General features: G+C 51.4%; 1 protein-coding gene across 6 annotated transcripts in view; it reads right to left on the reverse strand.

Moving 5' to 3' along the window:
• Positions 1–24,524, reverse strand: part of LOC124037452 (myelin regulatory factor-like) — a 125,322-nt gene that overhangs the window by 35,974 nt on the left and 64,824 nt on the right. For 3 of the 6 annotated variants that reach the window (XM_046352159.1, XM_046352158.1, XM_046352163.1), the window contains exons 2-7: positions 22,346–22,436; positions 21,661–21,939; positions 14,017–14,078; positions 6,657–6,873; positions 5,070–5,167; positions 1,124–1,259 (exon numbers count right to left, since the gene is read on the reverse strand). In XM_046352159.1, the coding sequence (XP_046208115.1) occupies positions 1,124–1,259; positions 5,070–5,167; positions 6,657–6,873; positions 14,017–14,078; positions 21,661–21,939; positions 22,346–22,436 (883 nt within the window). The remainder of the gene's footprint in view (positions 1–1,123; positions 1,260–5,069; positions 5,168–6,656; positions 6,874–14,016; positions 14,079–21,660; positions 21,940–22,345; positions 22,437–24,524) is intronic. The other 3 variants (XM_046352164.1, XM_046352162.1, XM_046352160.1) reach the window with 2 other exon arrangements.

Consider the following 24,524-nt stretch of genomic DNA (forward strand, 5'->3'; position numbering starts at 1 on the left):
ATGTCCTCTATAACAGAAACACAGTTCTATGTCCTCTATAACAGTCATTTCAGGTGACAGAGAAACACAGTTCTATGTCCTCTATAACAGTCATTTCAGGTGACAGAGAAACACAGTTCTATAACAGTCATTTCAGGTGACAGAGAAACACAGTTCTATGTCCTCTATAACAGTCATTTCAGGTGACAGAGAAACACAGTTCTATGTCCTCTATAACAGAAACACAGTTCTATGTCCTCTATAACAGTCATTTCAGGTGACAGAGAAACACAGTTCTATGTCCTCTATAACAGTCATTTCAGGTGACAGAGAAACACAGTTCTATGTCCTCTATAACAGTCATTTCAGGTGACAGAGAAACACAGTTCTATGTCCTCTATAACAGTCATTTCAGGTGACAGAGAAACGCAGTTCTATGTCCTCTATAACAGTCATTTCAGGTGACAGAGAAACACAGTTCTATGTCCTCTATAACAGTCATTTCAGGTGACAGAGAAACACAGTTCTATGTCCTCTATAACAGTCATTTCAGGTGACAGAGAAACACAGTTCTAAGCAGAAACACAGTTCTATGTCCTCTATAACAGTCAAACAGAGAAACACAGTTCTATGTCCTCTATAACAGTCATTTCAGGTGACAGAGAAACACAGTTCTATGTCCTCTATAACAGTAATTTCAGGTGTCAGAGAAACACAGTTCTATGTCCTCTATAACAGTCATTTCAGGTGACAGAGAAACACAGTTCTACGTCCTCTATAACAGAAACACAGTTCTATGTCCTCTATAACAGTCATTTCAGGTGACAGAGAAACACAGTTCTATGTCCTCTATAGCAGTCATTTCAGGTGACAGAGAAACACAGTTCTATGTCCTCTATAACATTCATTTCAGGTGACAGAGAAACACAGTTATATGTCCTCTATAGCAGAAACACAGTTCTATGTCCTCTATAACAGTCATTTCAGGTGACAGAGAAACACAGTTCTATGTCCTCTATAACAGTCATTTCAGGTGACAGAGAAACACAGTTCTATGTCCTCTATAACAGTCATTTCAGGTGACAGAGAAACACAGTTCTATGTCCTCTATAACAGTCATTTCAGGTGACAGAGAAACACTCACAGTTCTTTGCAGTTGACGTCGTACAACGGCGTCCACTTGTTCTTCTGGTGCGGCTGCCACTTTATACACTGGTAGTTGGGGTCCAGGTAGGAGTTATCAGCATCCACCATCAAACCTGGGCCAGAAACAATGTCTACTGCGTAAGGGGGAAACACAAGATCACATTTTAATCTGCACATTTTTGATGCCTTTTTTTGTTGTTGTACATTTTCTCAGGTTGGATCCTCCAGCTAGTATTTCTGGAAAACCTGATAATTTTGGTAAATGGAAATGGGTATGACCAGATATAAGAATGAGGTAATGGAGAAATAGAGAGAAGGAAAGAAAGAAAAAAGACAGACAGACAGAAAGAGAGAGGGTGTGAGAGAGAGAGAGACAGACAGACGGACACAGAGAGAGAGACAGAGAGAGAGAGAGAGAGAGAGACAGACACAGAGAGAGAGAGGGTGAGAGAGAGAGACAGAGATGGAGAGAGAGGGTGTGAGAGAGAGAGACAGAGAGAGAGAGGGTGTGAGAGAGAGAGACAGAGAGAGAGAGACAGACAGAGAGAGAGAGGGTGTGAGAGAGAGAGACAGAGAGAGGGTGTGAGAGAGACAGAGAGAGAGACAGAGAGAGGGTGTGAGAGAGAGACAGACAGAGAGAGAGAGGGTGTGAGAGAGAGAGACAGAGAGAGGGTGTGAGAGAGACAGAGAGAGAGACAGAGAGAGGGTGTGAGAGAGAGACAGACAGAGAGAGAGAGGGTGTGAGAGAGAGAGACAGACAGAGAGAGAGAGGTGTGAGAGAGAGAGACAGAGAGAGGGTGTGAGAGAGACAGAGAGAGAGACAGAGAGAGGGTGTGAGAGAGAGACAGACAGAGAGAGAGGGTGTGAGAGAGAGAGACAGAGAGAGGGTGTGAGAGAGACAGAGAGAGAGACAGAGAGAGGGTGTGAGAGAGAGACAGACAGAGAGAGAGAGGGTGTGAGAGAGAGAGACAGACAGAGAGAGAGAGGGTGTGAGAGAGAGAGACAGAGAGAGGGTGTGAGAGAGACAGAGAGAGAGACAGAGAGAGGGTGTGAGAGAGTGACAGACAGAGAGAGAGGGTGTGAGAGAGAGAGACAGAGAGAGGGTGTGAGAGAGACAGAGAGAGAGACAGAGAGAGGGTGTGAGAGAGAGACAGACAGAGAGAGAGAGGGTGTGAGAGAGAGAGACAGAGAGAGGGTGTGAGAGAGAGACAGACAGAGAGAGAGAGGGTGTGAGAGAGAGAGACAGAGAGAGGGTGTGAGAGAGACAGAGAGAGAGACAGAGAGAGGGTGTGAGAGAGAGACAGACAGAGAGAGAGAGGGTGTGAGAGAGAGAGACAGAGAGAGGGTGTGAGAGAGAGACAGACAGAGAGAGAGAGGGTGTGAGAGAGAGAGACAGAGAGAGGGTGTGAGAGAGAGAAAGAGAGACAGACAGACAGACAGACAGACAGACAGACAGACAGACAGACAGGGTGAGGGAGAGAGACAGACAGACAGACGGACAGACAGACAGGGTGAGGGAGGGAGGGAGACAGACAGAGAGAGAGAGGGTGTGAGAGAGAGAGACAGAGAGAGAGAGGGTGTGAGAGAGAGAGACAGAGAGAGAGAGGGTGTGAGAGAGAGACAGACAGAGAGAGAGAGGGTGTGAGAGAGAGAGACAGAGAGAGGGTGTGAGAGAGAGAAAGAGAGACAGACAGACAGACAGACAGACAGACAGACAGACAGACAGACAGACAGGGTGAGGGAGAGAGACAGACAGACAGACGGACAGACAGACAGGGTGAGGGAGGGAGGGAGGGAGGGAGACAGACAGACAGACAGACAGACAGACAGACAGACAGACAGACAGACAGACAGACAGACAGACAGGGTGAGGGAGAGAGACAGACAGACAGACGGACAGACAGACAGGGTGAGGGAGGGAGACAGACAGACAGACAGACAGACAGACAGACAGACAGACAGACAGACAGACAGACAGACAGACAGACAGACAGACAGACAGACAGACAGGGTGAGGGAGAGAGACAGAAAGACAGACAGACAGACAGACAGACAGGGTGAGGGAGAGAGAGACAGACAGACAGACAGACAGACAGACAGACAGGGTGAGGGAGTGAGACAGAAAGACAGACAGACAGACAGACAGACAGGGTGAGGGAGAGAGAGGGAGAGAGAGAGAGACAGACAGACAGGGTGAGGGAGAGAGACAGACAGATAGACAGGGTGAGAGAGAGACAGACAGAGAGAGAGAGGGTGTGAGAGAGAGAGACAGAGAGAGGGTGTGAGAGAGAGAAAGAGAGACAGACAGACAGACAGACAGACAGACAGACAGACAGACAGGGTGAGGGAGAGAGACAGACAGACAGACGGACAGACAGACAGGGTGAGGGAGGGAGGGACAGACAGACAGACAGACAGACAGACAGACAGACAGACAGACAGACAGACAGACAGACAGACAGACAGACAGACAGACAGACAGACAGACAGACAGGGTGAGGGAGAGAGACAGACAGACAGACGGACAGACAGACAGGGTGAGGGAGGGAGACAGACAGACAGACAGACAGACAGACAGACAGACAGACAGACAGACAGACAGACAGACAGACAGACAGACAGACAGGGTGAGGGAGAGAGACAGAAAGACAGACAGACAGACAGACAGGGTGAGGGAGAAGTACAGCTCCCGCTCAGCCCAGTCAAAACTGTTCGCTGCCCTGGCCCCCCAATGGTGGAACAAACTCCCTCACGACGCCAGGACAGCGGAGTCAATCACCACCTTCCGGAGACACCTGAAACCCCACCTCTTTAAGGAATACCTAGGATAGGTTAAGTAATCCCTCTCACCCCCCCCCCTAAGTTTTAGATGCACTATTGTTAAGTGACTGTCCCACTGGATGTCATAAGGTGATTGCACCAATTTGTAAGACGCTCTGGATAAGAGCGTCTGCTAAATGACTTAAATGTAAATGTAATGGAGAGAGAGAGACAGACAGACAGACAGACAGACAGACAGACAGACAGACAGACAGACAGACAGACAGACAGACAGACAGACAGACAGACAGACAGGGTGAGGGAGAGAGACAGAAAGACAGACAGACAGACAGACAGACAGACAGGGTGAGGGAGAGAGAGGGAGAGAGAGAGACAGACAGACAGGGTGAGGGAGAGAGACAGACAGATAGACAGGGTGAGGGAGAGAGAGAGACAGACAGACAGACAGACAGACAGACAGACAGACAGACAGACAGGGTGAGGGAGAGAGAGAGACAGACAGACAGGGTGAGGGAGAGAACAGACAGACAGACAGGGTGAGGGAGAGAGAGACAGACATACAGACAGACAGACAGGGTGAGGGAGAGAGAGACAGACAGACAGACAGGGTGAGGGAGAGAGAGACAGACAGACAGGTTGAGGGAGAGAGAGACAGACAGACAGACAGACAGGGTGAGGGAGAGAGAGACAGACAGACAGGAAGGGTGAGGGAGAGAGAGACAGACAGACAGACAGACAGAGAGAGAGACAGACAGACAGGTTGAGGGAGAGAGAGACAGACAGACAGACAGGGTGAGGGAGAGAGAGAGAGAGAGACAGACAGACAGACAGACAGACAGACAGACAGACAGACAGACAGACAGACAGACAGACAGACAGACAGACAGAGAGAGAGAGAGAGAGAGAGAGAGAGAGAGAGAGAGAGAGAGCGAGAGAGAGAGAGAGAGAGAGAGAGAGAGAGAGAGAGAGAGAGAGAGACAGTGAGAGAGAGAGAGAGAGAGAGAGAGAGAGAGAGAGAGAGAGAGAGAGAGAGAGAGAGAGAGAGAGAGAGAGAGAGAGTGAGAGAGCGAGAGAGAGAGAGAGAGAGAGAGAGAGAGAGAGAGAGAGAGAGAGAGAGACAGAGAGAGAGAGAGTGAGAGACAGACAAAGATATGCCTGCCTACCTGGCTCTTGTTTGATGATACCTGTGAGGATCTGAGAGTTGAGGCTGTTTGGAGAGTCAGAGGGTTTTCTCTTCTTTGTCTGGTGGACTGGTATCCCACTGTAAACACACACACACACACACACACACACACACACACACACACACACACACACACACACACACACACACACACACACACACACACACACACACACACACACACACACACACACACACACACACACACACACACACACACACACACACACACACACACACACACACACACACACACACACACACACACACACACACACACACACACACACAATGAGGACACACAAATGTCGGGAAATGATCCGCTATAACATATTATATGATTTGTTATCTGTCTTTCTCTCCTTCTCTAACCTCTCCTCCTCCCCTCCTCCCCTCCCTCTGCCCTCCTCCCTCCCTCTGCCCTCCTCCCCTCCCTCTGCCCTCCTCCCCTCCCTCTGCCCTCCTCCCCTCCCTCTGCCCTCCTCCCTCCCTCTGCCTTCCTCCCTCCCTCTGCCCTCCACCCCTCCCTCTGCCCTCCTCCCTCCCTCTGCCCTCCTCCCTCCCTCTGCCCTCCTCCCTCCCTCTGCCCTCCTCCCTCCCTCTGCCCTCCTCCCCTCCCTCTGCCCTCCTCCCCTCCCTCTGCCCTCCTCCCCTCCCTCTGCCCTCCTCCCTCCCTCTGCCCTTCTCCCTCCCTCTATACTCCCTCCCTCTGCCCTCCTCCCTCCCTCTACACTCTCTTCTCCCTCCCTCTATACTCCCTCCCTCTGCTCTCCTCCCTCCCTCTGCCCTTCTCCCTCCCTCTACACTCCCTCCCTCTGCCCTCCTCCCTCCCTCTACACTCCCTTCTCCCTCCCTCTACACTCCCTCCCTCTGCCCTCCTCCCTCCCTCTACACTCCCTTCTCCCTCCCTCTATACTCCCTCCCTCTGCCCTCCTCCCTCCCTCTGCCCTCCTCCCTCCCTCTACACTCCCTTCCTCCCTCCCTCTGCCCTCCTCCCTCCCTCTACACTCCCTTCCTCTCTCCCTCTGCCCTCCTCCCTCCCTCTACACTCCCTTCCTCTCTCCCTCTGCCCTCCTCCCTCCCTCTACACTCCCTTCTCCCTCCCTCTACACTCCCTTCCTCCCTCCCTCTGCCCTCCTCCCTCCCTCTACACTCCCTTCTCCCTCCCTCTACACTCCCTTCCTCCCTCCCTCTGCCCTCCTCCCTCCCTCTACACTCCCTTCCTCCCTCCCTCTGCCCTCCTCCCTCCCTCTACACTCCCTTCTCCCTCCCCCCTTCACTCCTGGCCCTGCTGTGTGCTGCAGTTCCTGGTGACACCCCTCTCCTCCCTTATCAAACAGCTTTCACTCCTCCCTCTTCTCTCTCTCTTACCATCCTTCCATCCCTCTCTCATGCATCTCTCCCTCCCTCTCTCCTACACCCATCTCTCACAGCTGGCCCTGCTGTGAGTGCTGCAGTAGTAAGTGATTGGCTGATTGATTGATTGGCTGATTGATTGGCTGATTGATTGATTGGCTGATTGATTGGCTGATTGACTGATTGATTGATTGGTTGATCGATCACTCACTCCTGCTGTTGAAGGAGTTGATGCATCAGCTGAGTCTGTTGCAGGTCTTGTCCACTCCCACTGGAGGTGGGGCCAACAGGGTACTGTGAGATCATTGGCTCGGCCTTCAGGTACATGTCCCGGTGCATGTTGGGATATCCGTGGCCATGTGGGGGTAGAGGTGGCGGGGTCATGTGACACATGTTCTCTGGTGTCATGGTCCTCAGCATATGAGTGTCTGGAAGACAGGGAGGAAGACAGGGAGGAAGACAGGAAGACAGGGAGGAAGACAGGAAGACAGGGAGGAAGACAGGGAGGAAGACAGGGATGAAGACAGGGAGGAAGACAGGGAGGAAGACAGGAAGACAGGGAGGAAGACAGGAAGACAGGGAGGAAGACAGGGATGAAGACAGGGAGGAAGACAGGGAGGATGACAGGGAGGAAGACAGGGATGAAGACAGGGAGGAAGACAGGGAGGAAGACAGGGAGGAAGACAGGGAGGAAGACAGGGATGAAGACAGGGAGGAAGACAGGGATGAAGACAGGGATGAAGACAGGAAGACAGGGAGGAAGACAGGGAGGAAGACAGGGAGGAAGACAGGGAGGAAGACAGGGATGAAGAGGAAGACAGGGATGAAGACAGGGAGGAAGACAGGGAGGAAGACAGGGAGGAAGACAGGGATGAAGACAGGAAGACAGTGAGGAAGACAGGGAGGAAGACAGGGAGGAAGACAGGGAGGAAGACAGGGAGGAAGACAGGGATGAAGACAGGAAGACAGTGAGGAAGACAGGGATGAAGACAGGGAGGAAGACAGGGAGGAAGACAGGGAGGAAGACAGGGATGAAGACAGGAAGACAGTGAGGAAGACAGGGATGAAGACAGGAAGACAGGGATGAAGACAGGAAGTCAGGAAGGAAGACAGGGAGGAAGAGAGGGAGAAAGACAGGGAGAAAGACAGGGAGGAAGAGAGGGAGGAAGACAGGGAGGAAGGCAGGGAGGAAGAGAGGGAGGAAGAGAGGGAGGAAGACAGGGAGGAAGACAGGGAGGAAGAGAGGGAGGAAGAGAGGGAGGAAGAGAGGGAGGAAGGCAGGGAGGAAGAGAGGGAGGAAGACAGGGAGGAAGACAGGGAGGAAGACAGGGAGGAAGACAGGGATGAAGACAGGGATCAACATTCCCATCTGGTCAACCTTCAAATCTGGTCAACCTTCAAATCTGGTCAACCTTCAAATCTGGTCAACCTTTAAAATCTGGTCAACCTTCCCATCTGGTCAACCTTCCCAACTGGTCAACCTTCAAATCTGGTCAACCTTCAAATCTGGTCAACCTTTCAAATCTGGTCAACCTGCCCATCTGGTCAACCTTCCCATCTGGTCAACCTTCAAATATGGTCAACCTTCAAATCTGGTCAACCTTCCATCTGGTCAACCTTCCCATCTGGTCAACCTTCCCATCTGGTCAACCTTCCCATCTGGTCAACCTTCAAATCTGGTCAACCTTCAAATCTGGTTAACCTTCCCATCTGGTCAACCTTCAAATCTGGTCAACCTTCAAATCTGGTTAACCTTCCCATCTGGTCAACCTTCAAATCTGGTCAACCTTCAAATCTGGTCAACCTTCAAATCTGGTCAACCTTCCATCTGGTCAACCTTCCCATCTGGTCAACCTTCAAATCTGGTCAACCTTCAAATCTGGTCAACCTTCAAATCTGGTCAACCTTCCCATCTGGTCAACCTTCAAATCTGGTTAACCCCCCCATCTGGTCAACCTTCAAATCTGGTCAACCTTCCCATCTGGTCAACCTTCAAATATGGTCAACGTTCCCAACTGGTCAACGTTCCCATCACTAAGATCTATATCCAATATTGTCATATTATATTTAATTCCTCATCTAGTGTGTAATCAGTCCAGGTTCCCTCCACCTTAGGCTAATGGTACTTTCCATTGTTCCTTCCTGGAGCTCAGCCAATCAGATAAGACCTTCCCGCACCTTCTCACTGATGGGAAAGACCAACACAGGTGGACGTGAGTACATTGTGTTGACGTAAGCAGGCTACATTGTGAGTTTGTATAGCCTACTACAACGTGTATTGGAATTCAGAAATATACCTAGAATTTCAGTGAGAAATGTATTGAAATATATTAAATGAAATCCAGCTATTATGTATTATAGTTTATTATGACAACATTTCACAGTTCCATCAGGTATTTAAGAAAGCAGATTTTAGAATCTAGATTCCATATCAAACACGATTTTCCACAGAGCGAAAAAAAAGAAGAACATTTAAAAAAAAAATGTATTTAAGTTCTATGATCAAATCTCGTCTCCAGATAAATTGGATAAAGTTTAAAACAATAAATGACACAGGAGATTTTCTCTGTAAAGAATGTATTGATTTACACCAACTTATTAACTAAATTTTGTCTAACTCTTGTTCTTCCCTTTAAATGACCAGAAGAGATCAGTAACATCTATTGATGTGAACAGAAGCACGGCAGAGAGAGACGGACGGACCGGATGAGTCTACAACACACCTATTTTACCTGTGGAGAGACATACTGCACAACTATGCACTGTCCCAAATGGCGCCCTATTCCCTACATAGTGCACTCATTTCAAACAGAGCCCTATGGTCCCCAGTGGCCCTGTTCAAAAGTAGTGCTCTATATAGGGAATAGGGCGCCATTTGGGACAGTATTTCCGTCTTTAAGTATATACTACACACCTACCTGTGTAGAGATACTGATTCATCAGTCTATCTCTCCGGCACCACTCTATGTCTAACTAACTTCCTGTCTGACTGAGTCACCAAACACTTCCTGACTAACTAACTTCCTGTCTGACTGAGTCACCAAACACTTCCTGACTAACTAACTTCCTGTCTGACTGAGTCACCAAACACTTCCTGACTAACTAACTTCCTGTCTGACTGAGTCACCAAACACTTCCTGACTAGCTAACTCCCTGTCTGACTGAGTCTAGAGTCACCAAACACTTCCTGACTAACTAACTTCCTGTCTGACTGAGTCACCAAACACTTCCTGACTAACTAACTTCCTGTCTGACTGAGTCACCAAACACTTCCTGACTAGCTAACTCCCTGTCTGACTGAGTCTAGAGTCACCAAACACTTCCTGACTAACTAACTTCCTGTCTGACTGAGTCACCAAACACTTCCTGACTAACTAACTTCCTGTCTGACTGAGTCACCAAACACTTCCTGACTAGCTAACTCCCTGTCTGACTGAGTCTAGAGTCACCAAACACTTCCTGACTAACTAACTTCCTGTCTGACTGAGTCACCAAACACTTCCTGACTAGCTAACTCCCTGTCTGACTGAGTCTAGAGTCACCAAACACTTCCTGACTAACTAACTTCCTGTCTGACTGAGTCTAGAGTCACAAAACACTTCCTGACTAACTAACTTCCTGTCTGACTGAGTCACCAAACACTTCCTGACTAACTAACTCCCTGTCTGACTGAGTCACCAAACACTTCCTGACTAACTAACTCCCTGTCTGACTGAGTCACCAAACACTTCCTGACTAACTAACTCCCTGTCTGACTGAGTCACCAAACACTTCCTGACTAACTAACTTCCTGTCTGACTGAGTCACCAAACACTTCCTGACTAACTAACTTCCTGTCTGACTGAGTCACCAAACACTTCCTGACTAACTAACTTCCTGTCTGACTGAGTCTAGAGTCACCAAACACTTCCTGACTAACTAACTCCCTGTCTGACTGAGTCACCAAACACTTCCTGACTAACTAACTTCCTGTCTGACTGAGTCACCAAACACTTCCTGACTAACTAACTTCCTGTCTGACTGAGTCACCAAACACTTCCTGACTAACTAACTCCCTGTCTGACTGAGTCACCAAACACTTCCTGACTAACTAACTCCCTGGCTGACTGAGTCACCAAACACTTCCTGACTAACTAACTTCCTGTCTGACTGAGTCACCAAACACTTCCTGACTAACTAACTTCCTGGCTGACTGAGTCACCAAACACTTCCCGACTAACTAACTTCCTGTCTGACTGAGTCACCAAACACTTCCTGACTAACTAACTCCCTGTCTGACTGAGTCTAGAGTCACCAAACACTTCCCGACTAACTAACTCCCTGTCTGACTGAGTCTAGAGTCACCAAACACTTCTCTTTCTCTTGTTTTCGCTCTAGTTCTCTCTCTCTCTCTATTAATTGACACATTTTGGCAGTCTTTTTTTCTGTTCTTGTCTATTTTGTGTTCGAGGCAGGAGAAAGGCAGGGGCGAGAGAGAGAGAGAGGAGAGGCAGGGGCGAGAGAGAGATATGAGAGACAGGGGCGAGAGAGAGAGGAGAGGAGAGACAGGGGCGAGAGAGAGAGGAGAGACAGGGGTGAGAGAGAGAGAGGAGAGACAGGGGTGAGAGAGAGAGGAGAGGAGAGACAGGGGCGAGAGAGAGAGGAGAGGAGAGACAGGGGCGAGAGAGAGGAGAGAGACAGGGGTGAGAGAGAGAGGAGAGGAGAGACAGGGGGAGAGAGAGAGGAGAGACAGGGGTGAGAGAGGAGAGACAGGGGTGAGAGAGAGGAGAGAGACAGGGGTGAGAGAGAGAGGAGAGGAGAGACAGGGGGAGAGAGAGAGGAGAGACAGGGGTGAGAGAGAGAGAGGAGAGACAGGGGTGAGAGAGAGAGAGGAGAGACAGGGGTGAGAGAGAGGAGAGGCAGGGGCGAGAGAGAGAGGAGAGGCAGGTGTGAGAGAGAGAGAGAGAGGAGAGGCAGGGTGCGAGAGAGAGAGGAGAGACAGGTGTGAGAGAGAGAGAGGAGAGGCAGGGGCGAGAGAGAGATAGGAGAGACAGGGGCGAGAGAGAGAGGAGAGGAGAGACAGGGGCGAGAGAGAGAGGAGAGACAGGGGTGAGAGAGAGAGAGGAGAGACAGGGGTGAGAGAGAGAAGAGAGGAGAGACAGGGGCGAGAGAGAGAGGAGCGGAGAGACAGGGGCGAGAGAGAGAGGAGAGACAGGGCTGAGAGAGAGAGGAGAGGAGAGACAGGGGGGAGAGAGAGGTGAGACAGGGGTGAGAGAGAGAGAGGAGAGACAGGGGTGAGAGAGAGGAGAGGCAGGGGCGAGAGAGAGAGGAGAGGCAGGTGTGAGAGAGAGAGAGGAGAGGCAGGGTGCGAGAGAGAGAGGAGAGACAGGTGTGAGAGAGAGAGAGGAGAGGCAGGGTGCGAGAGAGAGAGGAGAGACAGGGGGCGAGAGAGAGAGAGGAGAGACAGGGGGCGAGAGAGAGAGAGAGAGAGAGAGGAGAGACAGGGGTGAGAGAGAGAGGAGAGACAGGTGTGAGAGAGAGAGAGGAGAGGCAGGGTGCGAGAGAGAGAGGAGAGACAGGGGGCGAGAGAGAGAGGAGAGACAGGTGTGAGAGAGAGAGAGGAGAGGCAGGGTGCGAGAGAGAGAGGAGAGACAGGGGGCGAGAGAGAGAGAGGAGAGACAGGGGTGAGAGAGAGAGGAGAGACAGGGGGCGAGAGAGAGAGGAGAGACAGGGGTGAGAGAGAGAGGAGAGACAGGTGTGAGAGAGAGAGAGAGGAGAGCACGAGAGAGAGAGAGGAGAGACAGGTGTGAGAGAGAGAGAGGAGAGACAGGGGGAGAGAGAGAGAGAGAGAGAGAGGAGAGACAGGGGTGAGAGAGAGAGGAGAGACAGGTGTGAGAGAGAGAGAGGAGAGGCAGGGTGCGAGAGAGAGAGAGGAGAGACAGGGGCGAGAGAGAGAGGAGAGACAGGTGTGAGAGAGAGAGAGAGAGGCAGGGTGCGAGAGAGAGAGGAGAGACAGGGGCGAGAGAGAGAGAGGAGAGACAGGGGTGAGAGAGAGAGGAGAGACAGGGGGCGAGAGAGAGGAGAGACAGGGGTGAGAGAGAGAGGAGAGACAGGTGTGAGAGAGAGAGAGAGAGGAGAGGCAGGGTGCGAGAGAGAGGAGAGACAGGTGAGAGAGAGAGGGCAGGGGCGAGAGAGAGATAGGAGAGACAGGGGCGAGAGAGAGAGAGGAGAGGAGAGAGAGAGAGAGGAGAGACAGGGGTGAGAGAGAGAGAGGAGAGACAGGGGTGAGAGAGAGAAGAGAGGAGAGACAGGGGCGAGAGAGAGAGGAGCGGAGAGACAGGGGCGAGAGAGAGAGGAGAGACAGGGCTGAGAGAGAGAGAGGAGAGACAGGGGGGAGAGAGGTGAGACAGGGTGAGAGAGAGAGAGGAGAGACAGGGGTGAGAGAGAGGAGAGGCAGGGGCGAGAGAGAGGAGAGGCAGGTGTGAGAGAGAGAGAGGAGAGGCAGGGTGCGAGAGAGAGAGGAGAGACAGGTGTGAGAGAGAGAGAGGAGAGGCAGGGTGCGAGAGAGAGGAGAGACAGGGGGCGAGAGAGAGAGAGGAGAGACAGGGGGCGAGAGAGAGAGAGAGAGAGAGAGGAGAGACAGGGGTGAGAGAGAGAGGAGAGACAGAGAGAGAGGAGGAGAGGCAGGGTGCGAGAGAGAGAGGAGAGACAGGGGGCGAGAGAGAGAGGAGAGACAGGTGTGAGAGAGAGAGAGGAGAGGCAGGGGCGAGAGAGAGAGGAGAGACAGGGGGCGAGAGAGAGAGGAGAGACAGGGGTGAGAGAGAGAGAGAGACAGGGGGCGAGAGAGAGAGGAGAGACAGAGAGAGAGAGGAGAGACAGGTGTGAGAGAGAGAGAGAGAGAGAGAGAGAGAGAGAGACAGGGGGCGAGAGAGAGAGAGAGAGAGAGAGAGAGAGAGAGAGGAGAGGAAGGGGGCGAGAGAGAGAGAGGAAAGACAGGGGTGAGAGAGAGAGAGGAGAGACAGGGGCGAGAGAGAGAGAGGAGAGACAGGGGCGAGAGAGAGAGGAAAGACAGGGGTGAGAGAGAGAGAGAGAGAGAGAGGAGAGGCAGGTGCGAGAGAGAGAGAGGAGAGACAGGGGCGAGAGAGAGAGGAGAGGCAGGGGGAGAGAGAGAGGAGAGGCAGGGGGAGAGAGAGAGGAGAGGCAGGGGGTGAGAGAGAAAGAAATGATAGGAGGGGGAGGAGAGAGAGGAGAGGCAGGGGGTGAGAGAGAGAGGAGAGGCAGGGGGAGAGAGAGAGAGGAGAGGCAGGGGCGAGAGAGAGAGAGAGGAGAGGCAGGGGGAGAGAGAGAGAGGAGAGGCAGGGGTGAGAGAGAAAGAAATGATAGGCAGGGGGAGAGAGAGAGGAGAGGCAGGGGGTGAGAGAGAGAGGAGAGGCAGGGGGAGAGAGAGAGAGGAGAGGCAGAGGAGAGGGAGAGAGAGAGAGAGAGGAGAGGCAGGGGCGAGAGGAGAGAGAGGAGAGGCAGGGGGAGAGAGAGAGAGAGAGAGAGAGAGGAGAGGCAGGGTCGAGTCAGGGAAAAAGAGGGCTCAGACTTACCATTGACCTGCTGAGGGGAGTACGGCTCAGAACTGGAGTCTGGGGGGGACTCTGGGAGGCTCCTGGAACATCCAGAAATATTCACAAGGTTGGGATAAAACACTTTGTTGATAGCTTGCTTTATTGAGTAAACACTCAATCTACTATAACTTTTCAAGATCTAGAACTTTCTAAAATACAGAATGGTCACAGCGCTGTACGAAGCGCATCGTACGGTGACACGTTCTGCTGTTAGAAAGTTCTAGATCTTGAAGACTTGAGTCCAAACAGTGGACTAATGAAATAAACATTCACAAGATAGCTTTTGAGTGGAATTTCCCTTTAAGGGGCAATCTGAGGTGGCTTCATCCATTTGTTTGTACTTATAAATTAATGATATGTACCTATTGATTGTTGAAGAACATAACTTATAAATGCCTCATGAGTTTAGTTCAACTGTCGTACCCCCATCAGAACCCAGAATATAAACTTGTTTTACTCCAATGTTTGTAAACAAAGTCAATGTAAATAAACACTATACAGCTCATGGTTTAAAACTATAATGGTCCTTCTGTAGCTCAGTTGGTAGAGCATGGCGCTTGTAACGCCAGGGTAGTGGGTTCAATCCCCGGGACCACCCATACGTAGAATGTATGCACACATGACTGTAAGTCGCTTTGGATAAAAGCGTCTGCTAAATGGCATATATTATTATTATTATTATTATTATTGTTTATATCACAGATGGTCAAGCTTTGCATCTATACTTCTGTCTATGAATTTGAGTTGGTTAACATTTCTAAACTAAACTAAGGAAATCACGTGGTTATTGTTTAAACTAAACTAAACTAAGGAAATCACGTGGTTATTGTTTAAACTAAACTAAACTAAGGAAATCACGTGGTTATTGTTTAAACTAAACTAAACTAAGAAAATCACGTGGTTATTGTTTAAACTAAGGATTGCTGCTTGAGGATGAATGTAAGTGTCTCTGGATAAGATTTTACATGTTTTGTCTTCTAAATTGATAGTTGTGTTTTTATTTTTCACGAGGAGAAAACAGTGATATGTTCTCTAGTTAGTTTGTGACTGATTACAAGTTATTTCCATTGAGTCTGTCCTGTCTGTGTGGTTTCTGTAATATGACTCGATTCTGATATCACCCTCCCTCCGGTCTTTGCTGGTTTAGTGAAGTTAACAAGCACTGATTACAAAACGGAACGGAACTATGGTGTCAGTCTGGTTTCACTGTGATGAAGGAATCGTCATTGTATAAATTACCCCCATCTCCCCTACCCCCCTCAGCCCCCTCCCCTACCCCCTCAGCCCCCTCCCCTACCCCCTCAGCCCCTCCCCTACCCCCTCAGCCCCCTCCCCAACCCCCTCAGCCCCCTCCCCTCCCCTACCCCCTCCCCATCTCCCCCTCCCCTCCCCTACCCCCCTCAGCCCCCTCCCCTACCCCCCTCCCCATCTCCCCTCCCCTACCCCCCTCAGCCCCCTCCCCTCCCCTACCCCCTCAGCCCCCTCCCCTACCCCCCTCAGCCCCATCTCCCCCTCCCCCTACCCCCCTCAGCCCCCTCCCCATCTCCCCCTCCCCTACCCCCCTCCCCATCTCCCCCTCCCCTACCCCCTCCCCATCTCCCCCCCCCTCCCCTACCCCCCTCAGCCCCCTCCCCTCCCCTACCCCCCTCAGCCCCCTCCCCTACCCCCCTCAGCCCCCTCCCCTACCCCCCTCCCCATCTCCCCCTCCCCTACCCCCTCAGCCCCCTCCCTACCCCCTCAGCCCCCTCCCCTACCCCCTCAGCCCCCTCCCTACCCCCTCAGCCCCCTCCCCTACTCCCCATCTCCCCCTCCCCTACCCCCTCAGCCCCCTCCCCCTACCCCCTCAGCCCCCCCCTCCCCTACCCCCTCCCCATCTCCCCCTCCCCTACCCCCCTCAGCCCCCTCCCCTCCCCCTACCCCCTCCCCATCTCCCCCTCCCCTACCCCCAGTCCCTTACACATCTCCTCCCTGACCCAGTCCCTTACACATCTCCTCCCTGACCCAGTCCCTTGCACATCTCCTCCCTGACCCAGTCCCTTAAACATCTCCTCCCAGTCCCTTACACATCTCCTCCCTGACCCAGTCCCTTACACATCTCCTCCCTGACCCAGTCCCTTACACATCTCCTCCCTGACCCAGTCCCTTACACATCTCCACTCTGACCCAGTCCCTTACACATCTCCTCCCAGTCCCTTACACATCTCCTCCCAGTCCCTTACACATCTCCTCCCAGTCCCTTACACATCTCCTCTCTGACCCAGTCCCTTACACATCTCCTCTCTGACCCAGTCCCTTACACATCTCCTCTCTGACCCAGTCCCTTACACATCTCCTCCCAGTCCCTTACACATCTCCTCCCAGTCCCTTACACATCTCCTCCCTGACCCAGTCCCTTACACATCTCCTCCCAGTCCCTTACACATCTCCTCCCTGACCCAGTCCCTTACACATCTCCTCCCAGTCCCTTACACATCTCCTCCCAGTCCCTTACACATCTCCTCCCAGTCCCTTACACATCTCCTCCCTGACCCAGTCCCTTACACATCTCCTCCCTGACCCAGTCCCTTACACATCTCCTCCCAGTCCCTTACACATCTCCTCCCAGTCCCTTACACATCTCCTCCCAGTCCCTTACACATCTCCTCCCAGTCCCTTACACATCTCCTCCCAGTCCCTTACACATCTCCTCCCTGACCCAGTCCCTTACACATCTCCTCCCAGTCCCTTACACATCTCCTCCCAGTCCCTTACACATCTCCTCCCTGACCCAGTCCCTTACACATCTCCTCCCAGTCCCTTACACATCTCCTCCCAGTCCCTTACACATCTCCTCCCTGACCCAGTCCCTTACACATCTCCTCCCAGTCCCTTAAACATCTCCTCCCAGTCCCTTACACGTCTCCTCCCTGACCCAGTCCCTTACACATCTCCTCTCTGACCCAGTCCCTTACACATCTCCTCCCAGTCCCTTACACGTCTCCTCCCTGACCCAGTCCCTTACACATCTCCTCTCTGACCCAGTCCCTTACACATCTCCTCCCTGACCCAGTCCCTTACACATCTCCTCCCAGCCCCTTACACATCTCCTCCCTGACCCAGTCCCTTACACATCTCCTCCCTGACCCAGTCCCTTACACATCTCCTCCCTGACCCAGTCCCTTACACATCTCCTCCCAGTCCCTTACACATCTCCTCCCAGTCTCTTACACATCTCCTCCCAGTCCCTTACACATCTCCTCCCAGCCCCTTACACATCTCCTCCCTGACCCAGTCCCTTACACATCTCCTCCCTGACCCAGTCCCTTACACATCTCCTCCCTGACCCAGTCCCTTACACATCTCCTCCCTGACCCAGTCCCTTACACATCTCCTCCCAGTCCCTTACACATCTCCTCCCTGACCCAGTCCCTTACACATCTCCTCCCAGTCTCTTACACATCTCCTCCCAGTCCCTTACACATCTCCTCTCTGACCCAGTCCCTTACACATCTCCTCCCAGTCCCTTACACATCTCCTCCCTGACCCAGTCCCTTACACATCTCCTCCCTGACCCAGTCCCTTACACATCTCCTCCCAGTCCCTTACACATCTCCTCCCAGTCCCTTACACATCTCCTCTCTGACCCAGTCCCTTACACATCTCCTCTCTGACCCAGTCCCTTACACATCTCCTCCCTGACCCAGTCCCTTACACATCTCCTCCCAGTCCCTTACACATCTCCTCCCTGACCCAGTCCCTTACACATCTCCTCTCTGACCCAGTCCCTTACACAGCTCCTCTCTGACCCAGTCCCTTACACATCTCCTCCCTGACCCAGTCCCTTACACATCTCCTCCCTGACCCAGTCCCTTACACATCTCCTCCCAGTCCCTTACACATCTCCTCCCTGACCCAGTCCCTTACACATCTCCTCCCTGACCCAGTCCCTTACACATCTCCTCCCTGACCCAGTCCCTTACACATCTCCTCCCAGTCCCTTACACATCTCCTCCCTGACCCAGTCCCTTACACATCTCCTCCCAGTCCCTTACACTTCTCCTCTCTGACCCAGTCCCTTACACATCTCCTCCCTGACCCAGTCCCTTACACATCTCCTCCCAGTCCCTTACACATCTCCTCCCAGTCCCTTACACATCTCCTCCCTGACCCAGTCCCTTACACATCTCCTCCCTGACCCAGTCCCTTACACATCTCCTCTCTGACCCAGTCCCTTACACATCTCCTCCCTGACCCAGTCCCTTACACATCTCCTCCCTGACCCAGTCCCTTACACATCTCCTCCCAGTCCCTTACACATCTCCTCCCAGTCCCTTACACATCTCCTCCCCGACCCAGTCCCTTACACATCTCCTCCCTGACCCAGTCCCTTACACATCTCCTCCCTGACCCAGTCCCTTACACATCTCCTCCCTGACCCAGTCCCTTACACATCTCCTCCCTGACCCAGTCCCTTACACATCTCCTCCCAGTCCCTTACACATCTCCTCCCTGACCCAGTCCCTTACACATCTCCTCTCTGACCCAGTCCCTTACACATCTCCTCCCCGACCCAGTCCCTTACACATCTCCTCTCTGACCCAGTCCCTTACACATCTCCTCCCAGTCCCTTACACATCTCCTCCCTGACCCAGTCCCTTACACATCTCCTCCCTGACCCAGTCCCTTACACATCTCCTCTCTGACCCAGTCCCTTACACATCTCCTCCCAGTCCCTTACACATCTCCTCCCAGTCCCTTACACATCTCCTCCCTGACCCAGTCCCTTACACATCTCCTCCCTTACCCAGTCCCTTACACATCTCCTCCCTGACCCAGTCCCTTACACATCTCCTCCCAGTCCCTTACACATCTCCTCCCAGTCCCTTACACATCTCCTCCCAGTCCCTTACACATCTCCTCCCTGACCCAGTCCCTTACACATCTCCTCTCTGACCCAGTCCCTTACACATCTCCTCCCAGTCCCTTACACATCTCCTCCCAGTCCCTTACACATCTCCTCCCTGACCCAGTCCCTTACACATCTCCTCCCTGACCCAGTCCCTTACACATCTCCTCTCTGACCCAGTCCCTTACACATCTCCTCCCAGTCCCTTACACATCTCCTCCCAGTCCCTTACACATCTCCTCCCTGACCCAGTCCCTTACACATCTCCTCCCAGTCCCTTACACATCTCCTCCCTGACCCAGTCCCTTACACATCTCCTCTCTGACCCAGTCCCTTACACATCTCCTCCCAGTCCCTTACACATTTCCTCCCTGACCCAGTCCCTTACACATCTCCTCTCTGACCCAGTCCCTTACACATCTCCTCTCTGACCCAGTCCCTTACACATCTCCTCCCAGTCCCTTACACATCTCCTCCCAGTCCCTTACACATCTCCTCCCTGACCCAGTCCCTTACACATCTCCTCCCAGTCCCTTACACATCTCCTCCCTGACCCAGTCCCTTACACATTTCCTCCCAGTCCCTTACACATCTCCTCCCTGACCCAGTCCCTTACACATCTCCTCCCTGACCCAGTCCCTTACACATCTCCTCTCTGACCCAGTCCCTTACACATCTCCTCTCTGACCCAGTCCCTTACACATCTCTCTCTGACCCAGTCCCTTACACATCTCCTCCCTGACCCAGTCCCTTACACATCTCCTCTCTGACCCAGTCCCTTACACATCTCCTCCCTGACCCAGTCCCTTACACATCTCCTCTCTGACCCAGTCCCTTACACATCTCCTCTCTGACCCAGTCCCTTACACATCTCCTCCCAGTCCCTTACACATCTCCTCCCTGTCCCTTACACATCTCCTCCCTGACCCAGTCCCTTACACATCTCCTCCCTGACCCAGTCCCTTACACATCTCCTCCCTGACCCAGTCCCTTACACATCTCCTCCCAGTCCCTTACACATCTCCTCCCTGACCCAGTCCCTTACACATCTCCTCTCTGACCCAGTCCCTTACACATCTCCTCCCAGTCCCTTACACATCTCCTCCCTGACCCAGTCCCTTACACATCTCCTCCCTGACCCAGTCCCTTACACATCTCCTCCCTGACCCAGTCCCTTACACATCTCCTCCCAGTCCCTTACACATCTCCTCCCTGACCCAGTCCCTTACACATCTCCTCCCAGTCCCTTACACATCTCCTCCCAGTCCCTTACACATCTCCTCCCAGTCCCTTACACATCTCCTCCCAGCCCCTTACACATTTCCTCCCTGACCCAGTCCCTTACACATCTCCTCTCTGACCCAGTCCCTTACACATCTCCTCCCTGACCCAGTCCCTTACACATCTCCTCCCAGTCCCTTACACATCTCCTCCCAGTCCCTTACACATCTCCTCCCAGTCCCTTACACATCTCCTCTCTGACCCAGTCCCTTACACATCTCCTCTCTGACCCAGTCCCTTACACATCTCCTCCCAGTCCCTTACACATCTCCTCCCAGTCCCTTACACATCTCCTCCCTGACCCAGTCCCTTACACATCTCCTCCCTGACCCAGTCCCTTACACATCTCCTCCCAGTCCCTTACACATCTCCTCCCTGACCCAGTCCCTTACACATCTCCTCTCTGACCCAGTCCCTTACACATCTCCTCCCAGTCCCTTACACATCTCCTCCCAGTCCCTTACACATTTCCTCCCTGACCCAGTCCCTTACACATCTCCTCTCTGACCCAGTCCCTTACACATCTCCTCTCTGACCCAGTCCCTTACACATCTCCTCCCAGTCCCTTACACATCTCCTCCCAGTCCCTTACACATCTCCTCCCTGACCCAGTCCCTTACACATCTCCTCCCAGTCCCTTACACATCTCCTCCCTGACCCAGTCCCTTACACATCTCCTCCCAGTCCCTTACACATCTCCTCCCTGACCCAGTCCCTTACACATCTCCTCCCTGACCCAGTCCCTTACACATCTCCTCTCTGACCCAGTCCCTTACACATCTCCTCTCTGACCCAGTCCCTTACACATCTCCTCTCTGACCCAGTCCCTTACACATCTCCTCCCTGACCCAGTCCCTTACACATCTCCTCTCTGACCCAGTCCCTTACACATCTCCTCCCTGACCCAGTCCCTTACACATCTCCTCTCTGACCCAGTCCCTTACACATCTCCTCTCTGACCCAGTCCCTTACACATCTCCTCCCAGTCCCTTACACATCTCCTCCCTGTCCCTTACACATCTCCTCCCTGACCCAGTCCCTTACACATCTCCTCCCTGACCCAGTCCCTTACACATCTCCTCCCTGACCCAGTCCCTTACACATCTCCTCCCAGTCCCTTACACATCTCCTCCGTGACCCAGTCCCTTACACATCTCCTCTCTGACCCAGTCCCTTACACATCTCCTCCCAGTCCCTTACACATCTCCTCCCTGACCCAGTCCCTTACACATCTCCTCCCTGACCCAGTCCCTTACACATCTCCTCCCTGACCCAGTCCCTTACACATCTCCTCCCAGTCCCTTACACATCTCCTCCCAGTCCCTTACACATCTCCTCCCAGTCCCTTACACATCTCCTCTCTGACCCAGTCCCTTACACATCTCCTCCCTGACCCAGTCCCTTACACATCTCCTCCCAGTCCTTTACACAGCTCCTCTCTGACCCAGTCAACTCACCCAGGTGCGTAGTTTCCTCTGTGTTCAGGCTTGATGTGGTGCTGCTGGTTCTGGTTCTGCTGGTGGTGCTGTTGCCCCAGGCAAGGGTAGTTGTTGTGTCTCAGCAGGCCCAGGGGAGGGGGTGGGGGATAGGGTGTCTGGTGGGGCTGGGGGTTTCCTTGACGTAGGGAGATAGGGGAGCTCACGCCACACAATAGACTCCCAGCGGAGGAGACTCCGGCCTGGGTTAAGGAGTAGGAGTTAGCCCCTGGGGCACCGCTGTGGACCTCAGAGAAACAGCTGGAAAAACACAGAGACGAAAGATACAGTTGTGTTTCGTTATTATCAGTTCTGGTGGAAATGTTCTGAATTTGTTGTTGTTTATTTATTTATTTAAATTAATTGAACCTTTAGTCAGTTAATTAAGAACAAATTATTAAAGTCCAGGTAGTTTTTTTTATCTGTTTGGTGCCAAAAGAAGATGACCCTGGTTAGAAAACGGTTGTTGTTGGGTCGTATTTATAAGCTGATCCCAGATCTGTTTGGGTTGTAGACAACTCCTATGGTTAAGGTAGAAAATACAGCAGCAACTGATGTGGGAAATAGGAAATAAACTGAAGAAAAAGAAAAGCGGACTGACACGTGGAGGGGACGACCTGAAACACGTTACTGTCATTTGATCCGGCTATCGCTCTGAGTCACTCACATGTCAGTGCTGTCGTCCTCCTTACCGATGTAGTCCTCCAGGATACTGGTGTCAATGTTCGCTGGCTCCAAGGAGCTGGTAATATCATGACCTACAGAGAGAGAGGTAATATCATGGCCTACAGAGAGAGAGAGGTAATATCATGACCTACAGAGAGAGAGGTAATATCATGACCTACAGAGAGAGAGAGGTAATATCATGACCTACAGAGAGAGAGGTAATATCATGACCTACAGAGAGAGGTAATATCATGACCTACAGAGAGAGGTAATATCATGACCTACAGAGAGAGAGAGGTAATATCATGACCTACAGAGAGAGGTAATATCATGACCTACAGAGAGAGAGGTAATATCATGACCTACAGAGAGAGAGGTAATATCATGACCTACAGAGAGAGAGGTAATATCATGACCTACAGAGAGAGAGGTAATATCATGACCTACAGAGAGAGAGGTAATATCATGACCTACAGAGAGAGAGGTAATATCATGACCTACAGAGAGAGAGAGGTAATATCATGACCTACAGAGAGGTAATATCATGACCTACAGAGAGAGGTAATATCATGACCTACAGAGAGAGAGGTAATATCATGACCTACAGAGAGAGAGAGGTAATATCATGACCTACAGAGAGAGAGGTAATATCATGACCTACAGAGAGAGAGGTAATATCATGACCTACAGAGAGAGAGGTAATATCATGGCCTACAGAGAGAGAGAGGTAATATCATGACCTACAGAGAGAGAGAGGTAATATCATGACCTACAGAGAGAGGTAATATCATGACCTACAGAGAGAGAGGTAATATCATGACCTACAGAGAGAGAGAGGTAATATCATGACCTACAGAGAGAGAGAGGTAATATCATGACCTACAGAGAGAGGTAATATCATGACCTACAGAGAGAGAGGTAATATCATGACCTACAGAGAGAGGTAATATCATGACCTACAGAGAGAGAGAGGTAATATCATGACCTACAGAGAGAGAGAGGTAATATCATGACCTACAGAGAGAGAGGTAATATCATGACCTACAGAGAGAGGTAATATCATGACCTACAGAGAGAGGAATATCATGACCTACAGAGAGAGGTAATATCATGACCTACAGAGAGAGAGGTAATATCATGACCTACAGAGAGAGAGAGGTAATATCATGACCTACAGAGAGAGGAATATCATGGCCTACAGAGAGAGAGAGGTAATATCATGGCCTACAGTAATATCATGACCTACAGAGAGAGGAATATCATGGCCTACACCAGTAATATCATGACCTACAGAGAGAGAGAGGTAATATCATGACCTACAGACATACTTGGTAATATCATGTAATTATCATGACCTACAGTAATATCATGACCTACAGAGTTTGTAATTTAATATCATGACCTACAGTAATATCATGTCCTACAGAGAGAGGTAATATTGACCTACCCAGAGGAATATCATGGCCTACAGAGAGAGGAATATCATGGCCTACAGAGAGAGAGAGGTAATATCATGACCTACAGAGAGAGGTAATATCATGACCTACAGAGAGAGAGCTGTAATTTCATGACCTACAGTAATACATGACCTTGGTTTGTAATATCATGACCTACAGAGAGAGAGGTAATATTGACCTGGAAGTAATATCATGACCTACAGAGAGAGAGAGGTAATATCATGTCCTACAGAGAGAGATAGGTAATATCATGGCCTACAGAGAGAGAGAGGTACAGATGACTCTGTGAGTGTAATTTAATTACCCAGACATACTTGGGCTGTAATTTAATTACCCAGACATACTTGGGCTGTAATTGAATTACCCAGACATACTTGGGCTGTAATTTAATTACCCAGACATACTTGGTTTGTAATTTAATTACCCAGACATACTTGGGCTGTAATTTAATTAACCAGACATACTTGGGCTGTAATTGAATTACCCAGACATACTTGGGCTGTAATTGAATTACCCAGACATACTTGGGCTGTAATTTAATTACCCAGACATACTTGGTTTGTTAATTACCTGGAAGCTAGTACGGGTGTTGCGTCGGTTACTAGGTATACTGGAAGCTAGTATGGGTGTTGCGTCGGTTACTAGGTATACTGGAAGCTAGTATGGGTGTTGCGTCGGTTACTAGGTATACTGGAAGCTAGTATGGGTGTTGCGTCGGTTACT

Source organism: Oncorhynchus gorbuscha, linkage group LG06 (genome assembly GCF_021184085.1).
Source record: "Oncorhynchus gorbuscha isolate QuinsamMale2020 ecotype Even-year linkage group LG06, OgorEven_v1.0, whole genome shotgun sequence".
NCBI classification, from domain to species: Eukaryota; Metazoa; Chordata; class Actinopteri; order Salmoniformes; family Salmonidae; genus Oncorhynchus; species Oncorhynchus gorbuscha.